We start from the raw sequence: 13,754 nt of genomic DNA, 5'->3' as shown, positions 1-13,754 counted from the left end.
AATCAATCAATTCCCCATACTATAGTGTTACCACAATTTCATACCAACCTACCAACAGGTTGACATTTATAAAGAAGGAATCTTTAAATCCACCAAATCAGTCTCGATAACTTCAAATTTGATTAAAAAGTTGCATCTTGAAGATCTGCGATAATCTCATCATACATACAGAGGTCAAGACCAAAATGATGCGACCAATGGGAATTCCTCAGCCATGAGGGGTGTGCTAAATATACTAAGCATAACTTAGCAATAAATTTAGCTTAAAACGCTTATTAAAAACGTTTTAAAAATGTGATTATTTTATAAAGCTTTTAATGTCATTCCAGATCATTGGTCTTCTACAGGCTATAGTAAAGCTTGTACACTCTAGATCAGGGGTCCCCAGAGGCCGCATTGGGTTAAAAAAATTTGGTCAGGGGCCGGACTATATTTATATATATATATATATATATATATATATATATATATATATATATATAAAAAATCTGTCTCATTGCGGATTAGACAAACTGCCTTTTCCTTAGACTGAACAAAAAAAAGTCATATATCCACTAATGTGTAAAAACTGCACACGGAGTCTATTTTATGTTTTTTGCCATTTTTTTTCCCTCGTGCACTAATTAACTGAAAGAGCTCGACACTGCGGCGCAACCGTGATGATGTCACGTTATAGATGGGAAAATGCATTTTTAAACAATATGATTTGCCTGAGCGGCAAAGAGACCCCGAGAGTAATAAGCGGTAGAAAATGATAATGAAAAAATAAAACTTTTTTTTTTTTTTTACTCGGGACTACCCGCGGGCTGGATTTTGGACGCTGGCAGGCCGTATCTGGCCCGCGGGCCGTAGTTTGGGGACCACTGCTCTAGATGACGATTTTTCCCTCTTCATAAAGGTTTACTTCTAGAGTTATGTCTATGAGAAGTAGTGGTCACTGGAATGAGCTGGCAGAGTCTAGAATTGAATTCGTATATGTTATACATAATACAAGCAATGTGGAATCTGTTGCACTCAGTAAGTTTCATAGGATTGTACCCATAAAAAAAAGGATTTGAGGGAGCATTAAAGTTTGCCCATGATTTAGCACGTAGGACTTTCTTCTGAAGAATCTCCAGCTTTTGAAGATAACTGGGATACATGTTACACCATACGACATTGCAATAGTTTATATGTGGTTCAAATAGAGTCCCATACAGAATTAGGAGAATATAGTGAACGCTGGACTGAAGTGGAATACTTATATCAGTTTAGTAAAGTTCTAAGGGTTTGAATTCATGGATCCTTCACTTCATGGCAAAGAAGAATGGCGGCAAATAAACACGTCGGATCAGTCAGTTTTTATTATGCGGGTATGTTTCGATGAGGTGTGGGTTTTCTGAATCATTTGGTATCGACAATGAGGATTTTGCACTCAAAACAAGAAATAAAAACAACATGGGCTTGTTTCATTTCACTCTTAAGATACTGCAGCTACAAATGAAGAAGGCCACTTTAAAGTGTACGATCCAGTGCTGTGTGTGCGACTGACTGACTGAGGAGTTCACTGCCTTGAATGAAACTCAACAGTGATTGAAACATGGTCATGTTTTAATGGAAGCCAACAGACTGTAATTCTACAGATGAGTGCTGAATTCGGTACTTCTCCCAACAGTACTACCGAGTACTGATTCACGTAAAATCAAACGGTACCATTTTTTTGATACCATTGTCGCACTTTACGTCATGTCTTGCCGACTCTGCACCAGTTAAAGCACTTGGCAGGCAAACAAGCGCATTTTTAGTGGACCACCTCTGAGTCTAGATAACGTTAAAAAAAAGGTTCCACTTTTCAAAATACGCCAGCTTGATGCTAATTTACATCGAACGTGCCAGATACATTCTACTAATCAACTTGGCGTTTTTTTCAACACCTCCGAATATGGTCACAAAATTTACAACTAAGATGAATGTTACAATCAAACAGCTGGTGTGTAATAGGTACAATACTTGCAGCGTAAACACTTTGTGGGTCTCCACAAAAGACAGACATTCAACTTAATGGCAAAGACTACTTCCTGACTACGGCAACACACCTGGGACAAACCGAAATGAATGAAACTCAGAAGGGTAAAAAACAACTGGACAGAACATTTATTATTATCAACTCACTGTTAAATGTTATGTATTTTAAACAACATTTATTACCACATGCGGTATCAGTTACCATGTACTGGGTTCAAATAAGGTACCCATTGCTACGTAATTGACTCAACTTTATTGCTTTAGTGTAAAGTAAATTGTTTGTTTGTGCTCTCCTGACTAAGACTGTGTTTCCCACAGGACAAGAAGAAATACCTAGACATCATCCACAGCTACATGGAAGTACACGGCACCGTCCACGGCACCAGCACTGTGCACCTCCCGAGCTACGTGAGGAACCACGGCATCCTGAGCGGCCGAGACTTACAGTTCCTCCTCCGGGAAACCAAGGTTAGCTCATCCGGCTTTTATACAGTTCCCATAAAAAGACCTGCAGATTGTTTTGTCATATTTTTTTTGTCTGTTGGGTGTTTTCCTTGCATCCTCTGGGCTGTGCATTTAAAACGCTTACGATCGCGAAGTAACTTTAGCCACTTTATTGCTGAGGAAGGTAAACAGGAGGTGTTTTCTTCAACTTCCTCCTGCACGCACAAACAGCCTGGGTGAGCTAATTGCCCTCGTGGGGCTGAACCAGCCAAATAATCAGGGGAGCTGATGTCCTTGCGTCAAGTTAACCACCTCCTGTTTTAGCTTATAGTCCAGGTTATCATGGAGAAAAACTTCTCTTATTATTTATTGTCGACAAAAGTCCAGGATAAACTTTGTCACAGACAATTATATTGGTCGACAATAGTCGTGACGTCATCACTCGTGTTTTTCCGGACGGAAGTGGGTCACTTGCAAAAACATCGCCGGTAAAAACATTTAAAGAGTGACAACATTTCCTCTTATTCTTGTTAAAAACATGACTATTTTGCTCATTTTGCAAAGCGGACCTTGTTTTTAAAGGCAGTACGTCTGTTGATACACGAGCGTTTAAAGCGAAGACATGATGTCGGACAAATTGGAGGGAGGATGTGGACTCGATAAGAGTGTTAGCTGGTAACTTGCGAGCTAGCTAACAAGTGTGAGGCGGAGTTGTGTGGAAAAATAACTCTCATTTTAGCCAATGTCAGCCAGCTAAATCAATTCCAGTACTTTTTTAAAGCAGTGTCAGTTTGCAATGTACTGTATTTTCCGGACCATGGAGCGCACCGGATTATAAGGCGCACTGCCGATGAGCGGGTCTAGTCAGGTCTATTTTCATACAAAAGGTGCACCGGATAATAAGGCGCATTAAAGGGGTCATATTATTTTATTTTTTTTTCTAAATGTAAAACACTTCCTTGTGGTCTACTCAACATGTAATGGTGGTTCTTTGGTCAAAATGTTGCATAGATGATGTTTTACAGATCATCTTCAAGTCGCTTTCTGACAGTCGCTTCAGGATGCGTCGTTTTGTGGGCGGTCTTATTTATGTGGCTTACCTTCGGCAGCGTCTTCTCCCCGTCATCTTTGTTGTAGCGGTGTAGCATGCAAGGACGGGAGTGGAAGAAGTGTCAAAAGATGGAGCTAACCGTTTTAATGACATTCAGACTTTACTTCAATCAGTAACGGAGCAGCATCTTCTCATCCGTGGCTCACTAGTGCAACAACAACGCCGGAAATGTGTCCCGTGAAAAACCGTCCGACCGGAACTCTCTAATAACTAAAGTATTTTGGAAGAATAAAGCAAACTCACTACACATGTTTTAGCGCTTAATGGCGAGTTTACTGACAGATAGATATAAGTACCGTATTTTTCGGACTATAAGTCGCAGTTTTTCTCATAGTTTGGCCGGGGGTGCGACTTATACTCAGGAGCGACTTATGTGTGAAATTATTCACACATTACCGTAAAATATCAAATAATATTATTTAGCTCATTCACGTAAGAGACTAGACGTATAAGATTTCATGGGATTTAGCGATTAGGCGTGACAGATTGTTTGGTAAACGTATAGCATGTTCTATATGTTATAGTTATTTGAATGACTCTTACCATAATATGTTACGTTAACATACCAGGCACGTTCTCAGTTGGTTATTTATGCCTCATATAACATACTTATTCAGCCTGTTGTTCACTATTCTTTATTTATTTTAAATTGCCATTCAAATGTCTATTCTTGGTGTTGGGTTTTATCAAATAAATTTCCCCAAAAAATGCGACTTATACTCCAGTGCCAATTACAAAAGTTTTTTTTGTTTTTTATTATGCATTTTTCGGCCGGTGCGACTTATACTCCGGAGCGACTTATACTCCGAAAAATATGGTAAGAACTTTACATTTATATTAGAAATGGCAACAGGGGAGGATGAATGTCCCATAACAAGAAGATAGAGAAAAATCAGAAGCTTATTAACTACGTTTCGGCACAGACTACAAAGACGCACGCAAATTTTCAGGACTTATGTAGATCCCAAATACAGATCAGCAGGTACCAGAAGGTAAAAAAAAGTTGATTTTGCATAATATTGCGAAACAAAACGCCAGATAATATGTCTTACCTTATACACACACCATAATAATACTCCTATGTTGAAGCACAGTACAATCCATCAAGCGGTGCGGCTTCATAGATTACCAAAGTCGTACTAAAACATTTTGATAGATTTTTGAGCGCCGTGTGTAATGAGTCATATTGCAGTCTAGACGTATCTCTTATGTGTGAATGCCATCTACTGGTCACACTTATCATTTCACCATATACTAAATAAAATAGCTTCGAGGTCGGTAAGCACAACCAAAATTATTCCTTACATTAGGTGCACCGGGTTATAAGGCGCACTGACGAGTTTTGAGAAAATGAAAGGATTTTAAGTGTGCCTTATAGTCCGAAAAATACGGTAATAAAAAAAAGGCACAATAATAAACACACAGAGACAGACTAGGCACCAATGCAATGGCTTCATTAGATTAAACGTACAATTTATTAGATAGCTAACATGTTAAGAATGAACCAATGATACAATTCTTTCCATTTAGTCTTTTACAGTGCTAAAACTGCCAAGAGTTCATCAATAATCAATATACCAGTGTGCAGCTTTTCTAACATAATTTCTTTTTGAGGAAGTTCGATTTAGTGTGTTTGTTGTTTGTTTTTATTGCTGCTATTTTAACAGTTGTTTTAAATACATAAACAAGGTTATTGTTTTTTTGTTTTTTTAGCACTTTGCCTTTCCTTTCTTTTAAATGGACAACATTTTAAGTCATTTTAATTTTTGTAACAGCTGAATGTGCAGCACAGTTACAGTATAAATAAATATTTATGAATAAATTAGTCATCTTTGTTGCCTAAAACAACTTAATTTGCAATTAAAAGTCGATGGAAAAATTAGAGCCAATAAATATGTGCACGCTTTATAATCGGATTAGTCAACTAATCGTTAAGTTAGTCGTTGACTAGTCGACTATTAAAATAGTCGTTAGTTGCAGCCCTAGTGTCATTTTGGTTTATTTCGACAGTATATTGTTCATGGCGAGATTCCATCATAAAGGCACATACAACTTGAGGATGAAGCGATTCGAGTGCATTTCTCAAAGGTCAAGACCACTGTGACCTCATAGGTCGTATCTGCAGACATAAATTGGAGGATTCACCGGCGTTCATCTTAACATTTTTCACAAATGTCACAATAAGATCAGGAAGTGATGACATTTTCTATCCGAAAGGTCAGGTTCACTGTGACGTCGCGTTGTTCCGCAACAAAACACTTCATCGTCCTGCACTTTAAAACCTAATCATGCGGGATCTATCTGTTCTCCCTTTAAATATTTCAGAGGGTTCGCTTCCACTCCTCACGGCCGCCGTCTCTGACTGCGTTCTCCTCTCCTCTTTGCTCCCTATAAATAGAGGTTGACTGCTTCTCAAGGTTGACGAGCTTTCTGCATGCACTTACACAACACTGATGTGGTGTTCTTTGCTGCCACCTGTTGTCAGGAACCTGCTATTAACCGGGGATTTAAAAGAATCCAAGCGTCTCTCACTTGCATTGAGTGCGAACGTAATTTCTGTTTAATAATAATAATGATATTACCCTAGTAAGTATTGTAATACTGTCGTTTGGGGTTTGTAAAGGTGTCTATGTGGGTGTAGTTTCATGTCTACAGGGCTTTTCAAAGTAACACATGGTTTTTTGATGTTCTAGCTAAAAAAATATATTCAGATTACAATTGATAATTCCTATTTAGTAGAAATTAATTTACCACAGTCAGCCCATGAACCAATTATCAGCAATAAACGAGGAGTTTGCTGTATTACTCACGGTGACCAGAAGTAAATTTGTGTGTGCGTGCGTGCATAAAATACACAACCAACAGAAATGCAGTTCAAGTATGGGTTATGGGTTATACTTGTATAGTGCTTTTCTACCCTTGAGGTACTCAGAGCGCTTTGACACTATTTTCACATTAACCCATTCACACACTGATGGCGGGAGCTGCCATGCAAAGTGCTAACCACAACCATCAGGAGCAAGGGTGAAGTGTTTTGCTCAAGGACACAACAGACATGACTAGGATAGTAGAAGCTGGGGATCGAACCAGGAACCCTCAGGTTGCTGGCACAGCCACTCTCCCAACTGCACCACAGCGTCCCATTTACGATTTACGAACTTAATCGATTCTTGAACAAGGTTCGTAAATGGAAAAGTTGTTATAGTGAAGCAAATTTCTCCATACAAAAGTCCATATTTTAGTGAAGGTTTGTGGACTTTGAACATGATGTAAAATGCTATACAGTACTGGATATCCCATAAGGGGTGATGGAACAACTTTCTCTTAACAGGCCAAAACAACAACGACAAGGTGCCATCTTTAATGCCTCTGTCAACACACACGGAAATCCCCTCGGTGTCCTCACAAACAATAAGAAATCACAAAAAAACTGAATTTGAACAACTATATGTCTACAATACTAAACATTTAAAAAAGGAAAATCCACAAAGTGGGGGACAGGAGTGCAGGGCCGTGTGTGTGTGCCTTCAAAAAGTAGTTCTGCCCCTCTGTAAAATATTAAGTCTGCTTTGGCGTCTTTTTCCAGAAAAAGTCTGGTCTCATCACAAAGCCTGCTTCATCGATTCTTCCATACTTGCGAGCGGCAATAATGTACTCTTTGCAAATAGTATTTTTTAAACTCCACAGCGAGTCCCTCCTTCATTCTGTGCTGGTCTATTGTCTTTTTGGGACACATATTGAGTTAGAAAATGGACAAAACTTGTCAAAAGGCGAAAAAACTCACACACACGCTGATGCACTGTGTAGAGGCAAGGCAGGTTTATTTATGGAGCACAATTCGTACACAAGGCAATTCAAAGTGCTTTGTGGACAATTAAAATATGGCAAAAATATAAAATCATATTTCAAATTAAAATCACAACATACAGTCACCGTAAAAACAATCATAATTAATTAAAATTAAAATCAATCAAATGCTGTATATAAAATACTTTCAGTTGTCGTATACAGTTAAGTGTTTTCAGCCTGGATTTGAACATTGCCAACGTTGAGGCCCGTCTCACAACTTCAGGAAGACTATTCTAAATAAGCATAAAACTTATACGCAGTTTCGCCATGTTTGGTCCTGGCTCTGGGCACCAGCAAGTGACCACTGTTTTAAAGTCTATTCTCTGAGAAACAGGAAGCTGGAACCGGACTAATATTTCCTGGTTCTAGTCAGGACTCGAGCAGCAGCATTTTGGATGTACCGCAGCTGCTTTACAGCTCGTTTAGAGAGCCCAGTGAGAAATCTGTTACCGTAGTCTAACCTGCTGAGACAAAAGCATGGATTAGTCTTTCTAAATCTGATTTAGAGATTATTCCTCTGAATTTGGCAATGTTTTTCAGGGGATGAAAAGCTGCTGATGTTATTGACTTAATGTGGCTTTTAAAGTTCAAGTCTGAATCCATTATTACACTTAGATTTCTAACATGATTATTAGGTTTCAGGGAGAGGATCTCAAGGTGATTAATAATAGTTTCCTTGTGTTTCTGTGGACCAAAGACAATGATTTTGGTTTAGTCTCATGACTAGTAGTGTAATGTACTGGGCAGCAAGCGACGTGGCACAAAATGGCTGCAGTAGAGACGCAAGATCAATGAATGAGACATACGTGGCTCGACCTAAAAGTTTGGAAATAAGAAAGAATTTGCAAATAGAGGGGTTCTTAAATCGAGTTTTACTATGGATATTTTAAAAGTTAAGTTCAAATGTGTACTTACTATTTATTAATAATCTTGCATGAACAATAAACAATAGACTAATTGACAACTGCAATTTAGTTCAATCCATGTTCAATAGTCATGTGTTTATATTCCAGATAATGTCCAAAGTTCATCTGAAAAGGTAAAAAGAAATATGGTGATAGGTCCAAGAGGGGAAAGAAAAGTGTTAGATATCTCTTAACACAGTCAAGCCAAATCAAAACTGCTATGCCGCGTCAGCATTATTTGAAAAAGTAAACAAAACACAATAAATGGGCCAAAAAGATGAAAAAACAAATGTTCTTTAGAGACGTTATATTTGGGGAAAAGCTTTGGCCACAATATAAATGTAAAGTTGTAAGTTTAAAACATCTCCTAGTGGTCTACATGACATGTAATGGTGGTCAAATATTGCCTTGTTTATGTTTTGCAGACCGTCTTCAAGCCGTTTTCTTAGCGGTCTTTTTTACGTGCCAAAGTCCTCCTCAAGGCCAAGCCCCCTTTGACTGCATCTCCACCCCGTCAGCCATGTTTTGGTTTTAAAGTGCTTCCATATCGAGCCTACTGACAAATACCAATTAGAACTAGGGTTGTACGGTATACCGGTATTAGCGATTCATTAGTACCGCGATACTAATGAATCATATTCGATACTATACCGCCTCTAAAAAGTACCAGTGTCCCTGGACACATGAGGACTTTGAATATGACCAATGTATGATCCTGTAACGACTTTGCATCGGATTGATACCCAAATTTGTGGTATCATCCAAAACTAATGTGAAGAAAAATAAGTGATTATTACATTTTAACAGAAGTGTCGATAGAACATGTTAAAAGAGAAAGTAAGCAGATATTAACAGTAAATAAACAAGTGAATTAATAAACTATTTTTACAGCTTATCCCTCATAATGTTGACAAAATAATAGAATGATAAATGACACAATATGTTACTGCATACGTCAACAGACTAATTAGGAGCCTTTGTTTGTTTACTTACTACTAAAAGGCAAGTTGTCTAGTATGTTCACTATTTTATTTAAGGACAAACTTGCAATAAGAAACATATGATCAATGTACCCTAAGATTTTTTGTTAAAATAAAGCCAATAATGCAATTTTTTGTGGTCCCCTTTTATTTAGAAAAGTACCGAAAAGTATAGATATACATTTTGGTACTGGTACCAAAATATTGGTATCGGGACATCACTAATTAGAACTATGAGCTACTTTACGCTACAGTGAAGGATGTTAGCTTGCATGTGCATGAACGAGCCAGTCTGCCCCACAACAAGAGGATAGCGAAAAAGAAGGAACTTATTGACTACAACTGAATGAAAATGGCAGACTCGCACATAGCTCTTTGGGTAAACCTCTACCATACATGGAGGTAGCCGCTAAGGCAACATACGTCACTAAAGTCCCGTATTCTAAACAGCTTGTTCGGAGGAAGGCTTTTTGATTGATTGATTGAAACTTTTATTAGTAGATTGCACAGTACAGTACATATTCCGTACAATTGACCACTAAATGGTAACGCCCGAATAAGTTTTTCCACGTTAATCAATTCATGGTAAAGATTGTTTTATAAATATCTTTGCCATGTCTTCATGGTTTGATTTCACTTTTTCGTGAATGATCGTCTTCCAAAATACGCAAAAAGGTACAAGTTGGCTTTGCATAATAGGGCCCCTTTAAACAGTTTATTCATTTTCGAAACACGGCCGCAAATCTCTCACGATGACGGCGTACTAAATTAGCCATTATCGCAACTGGCTTTTAAATGGACACGACCGAATAAGTTTTCTTTTTCAGTTAACCTATGACATCACACGTGGACAAAAATGAGCAATTTAGCCGACAGAAAGGTGTTATCATGACAACCATGCGTGTGTCAGGCAAACTCATACTTGCCAACGTTGAGACCTCCAATATCGGGAGGTGGGGGGTAGGGGGTGGGGGGCTTGGTCGGGGTGGGGGGCGTGGTTGGGGGCGTGAATTCTACAGCTAGAATTCACCAACTCGAGTATTTCATATATATTTCATATATATATATATATATATATATATATATATATATATATATATATATATATATATATATATATATGTATGAAATACTTGACTTTCAGTGAATTCTAGCTATATATATATATATATATATTTATTTTATTTACATAGAAAAAATAAAAAAATACTTGAATTTCAGTGTTCCGGTGACCAACCATTAGATGGCAGTATTGTCCTGTTTAACTTCTCCGTTCATGATGAGTATATCATTTCGGCCACCGTGTTCAATGGAGAAGTCTGTTCTACAAAATTTACAGGCAACATACACCTTCCCCTTCGAACTGTCCTGGATGAACTGAAATTCTTGTTTCCATTCGTTTTGGAACTTGCAAGCGTATTTCTTCATCTTGCTCATCGAAGGCGTCGCCATGTCTGTAATTTCTTCGTTCTTCTGCTTCGTCTCCTTGTTGTGTGCACAGTTGTGCACTCTACTCTCTAAAAGCCCTAGATGTTATGACGTCATTGGGCAGGCAAGCTGTTTATATTGTGGGAAAGCGGACGTGAGAACATGCTGTCCCCACTCAGGTCCGCATTGAGCTGGAGGGGGCGTGGCCTCCAGCTCCGGCTGAATACCGGGAGTTTGTCGGGAGAAAATCTCTGCCGGGAGGTTGTCGGGAGAGGCGCTGAATACCGGGATTCTCCCGCTAAAAACGGGAGGGTTGGCAAGTATGGGCAAACTGGTGAAAGTGCATGTTGTTATTCCAGTCCAGGTTGATTAGTTATTAGAGGTGACTGCACTTTTGTCATCATTCACAATCCTTATGCGAGACAAGCACACACGTTTTTCTTTTTGTAATGCATTCTAACGCGTAAATACGCGCCGGCAAAAGTCAGCTAACCAGTGGGAGTGTATTCAGCCTATAAAGCGCTCCAAAAAACTTTGAAAACCTCCAGCTTTTTTCTATACACGCTGTAGGTATATATGTGTAACCCAGTAACAGGCACATTCATAATAACGTGTATGTCTTTTGCTCATTTTAAGCATACGATGGCGTATCCATTTTACAAACGCATCACAACGTTTGCTCTTCCCTTCAAAAACAACTACTAATCATGACAATTACTTTGGAACACATGATGATCCATAACATTATATATTGTTTGTCTGAATATACGGAAGATGATATACAGCTGTACATGTTTTAGAAAATGTGTGCTAAATAGATCCAACTTTAGTGAAACATCATGCAGTATTGCTAAGTGCTAAACAAGAAATACAAACTATGGACATAGTAACACAATCACTTACTGTGCAATGTCTGCTCTCACTGGCAGATGCCGAATGAAAGAATTTTTATATATTCCGGTTTAGATGAAGAATTAATCATAATCTACCCGCAGGTGGCCACAAACCAGTGTTTTTTCGTGTCTCTCTTGCCATCTCCAGGTCAAAGTTGAATGCCAAAGTTGACCAACTTATCAGTTTATGATAACAATTTACTATCCAGGTGAGAGGCGTGATGTATAATCTAGAATTAACTTTCACAAACTGAGAGGTGATGCAGCAGCTCTGCTGCATAAAATAGTTTAGCTCTCTGTGATCACGGCACCGCTAAAAATAGTTCCTTAACGTTCGCGCTTATAATAACAATATCGCTAATACTTGGTTAACCAGAATCAGAAATACTTTATTAATCCCCAAGGGGAAATTAAAATTTTCAGCACAATCCCATTCAAGATCAGACAAACATTACAGGGAGACAGAATTAGATCGCTGACGGGTCTGCCAACTTCCGGCGCCCCTTACAAAAAAGGTGAGATACAAGTAAACAATGGGGGAGGTTTAGGGGGTGAGAAAAAAAAAATGTATATATATATATATATATATATATATATATATATATATATATATATATATATATATATATATATATATATATATATATATATATATATATATATATATATATATACACTACCGTTCAAAAGTTTGGGGTCACCCAAACAATTTTGTGGAATAGCCTTCATTTCTAAGAACAAGAATAGACTGTCGAGTTTCAGATGAAAGTTATCTTTTTCTGGCCATTTTGAGCGTTTAATTGACCCCACAAATGTGATGCTCCAGAAACTCAATCTGCTCAAAGGAAGGTCAGTTTTGTAGCTTCTGTAACGAGCCAAACTGTTTTCAGATGTGTGAATATGATTGCACAAGGGTTTTCTAATAATCAATTAGCCTTCTGAGCCAATGAGCAAACACATTGTACCATTAGAACACTGGAGTGATAGTTGCTGGAAATAGGCCTCTATACACCTATGTAGATATTGCACCAAAAACCAGACATTTGCAACTAGAATAGTCATTTACCACATTAGCAATGTATAGAGTGTATTTCTTTAAAGTTAAGACTAGTTTAAAGTTATCTTCATTGAAAAGTACAGTGCTTTTCCTTCAAAAATAAGGACATTTCAACTTGACCCCAAACTTTTGAACGGTAGTGTATATAATAATAATTAGGTCACGACATTGAATTGGAGTATCGTTGGCTGGATTTTGTTGGCTTTACGGGCGCAAAAGAGTACTCACATTAGCTGCATTGTTAGCTACCTCATACTTGACGTATTAGACTAGTTAGAAGGCATAAAAAAGAAAAAACACATGCATTCTTGTCTTACATAGGGATTGTGAATGGCAGGCAAACATTCCAAAAATGTGCAGTTCCCCTTTAACAACAATAATATTAAACTCCACAGGAACCTGTTAATCCAGGCGTGTTAATCTGACTTGTTAACATAAGGCATGTGATTTTTCTGTCTATAGTCAGAAATCTGTCTTTTTTTATCTCTGTAAAAAATATTTAAAAATATTTCCCGTTTTTCTTTGTTTTTTCCGACCTAGACTGTGTGTTAAAATCTTGATCCGTCTATTTGCCATACCTGCCAACAACTACGGTTTTCCCGTAATGAGTACGGTTTTTGTTAATCCAGTGGTAAAAACTACGGTTTTCCAATAAAAATGATTAACTTAAAAATGGAAGCTACGTAACCAAGCAACTCCACGGGCAGGGGACAAAATATAAGGCAAACATCAATGATGATTGGTTGGTTTACGTATAAGAACACCCATGATTGGTTGGTTGGCTTACTATGATGAGTCATGATTGGTTAAGATTAGGGCAAAATATTAGGGACAGGCCAATCAGAGGCAAGATAGGGCGGGTCATGGAACCAGGAAGGGAAATCACAACAGACATCCCAAATGACGAGAGAGTCGGAGAAGAGAAGAGGGAATATTCAAGCGGGAGATTTATATATTTAAAAAACCTAGTGAAAGATGGCAGAGGGATTCTCTTCCTTGGATTGTTCTTTTAGCGATGTAGACGACGTCCAGGAAACCCACAATGTGTCTACTAGGACACATTTGGACAAATGTATGCGTCTG

General features: G+C 38.1%; 1 protein-coding gene across 2 annotated transcripts in view; it reads left to right on the top strand.

Annotated features, from left to right (window-relative positions):
* mgat5 (alpha-1,6-mannosylglycoprotein 6-beta-N-acetylglucosaminyltransferase) overlaps positions 1-13,754 on the top strand; it is a 218,772-nt gene that overhangs the window by 186,180 nt on the left and 18,838 nt on the right. For both annotated transcript variants that reach the window (XM_062059285.1, XM_062059294.1), the window contains one exon: positions 2,323-2,472. In XM_062059285.1, the coding sequence (XP_061915269.1) occupies positions 2,323-2,472 (150 nt within the window). The remainder of the gene's footprint in view (positions 1-2,322; positions 2,473-13,754) is intronic.

Source organism: Entelurus aequoreus, linkage group LG01 (genome assembly GCF_033978785.1).
Source record: "Entelurus aequoreus isolate RoL-2023_Sb linkage group LG01, RoL_Eaeq_v1.1, whole genome shotgun sequence".
In the NCBI taxonomy this organism is placed as follows: Eukaryota; Metazoa; Chordata; class Actinopteri; order Syngnathiformes; family Syngnathidae; genus Entelurus; species Entelurus aequoreus.
This window is presented reverse-complemented; position numbering and strand designations above follow the sequence as displayed.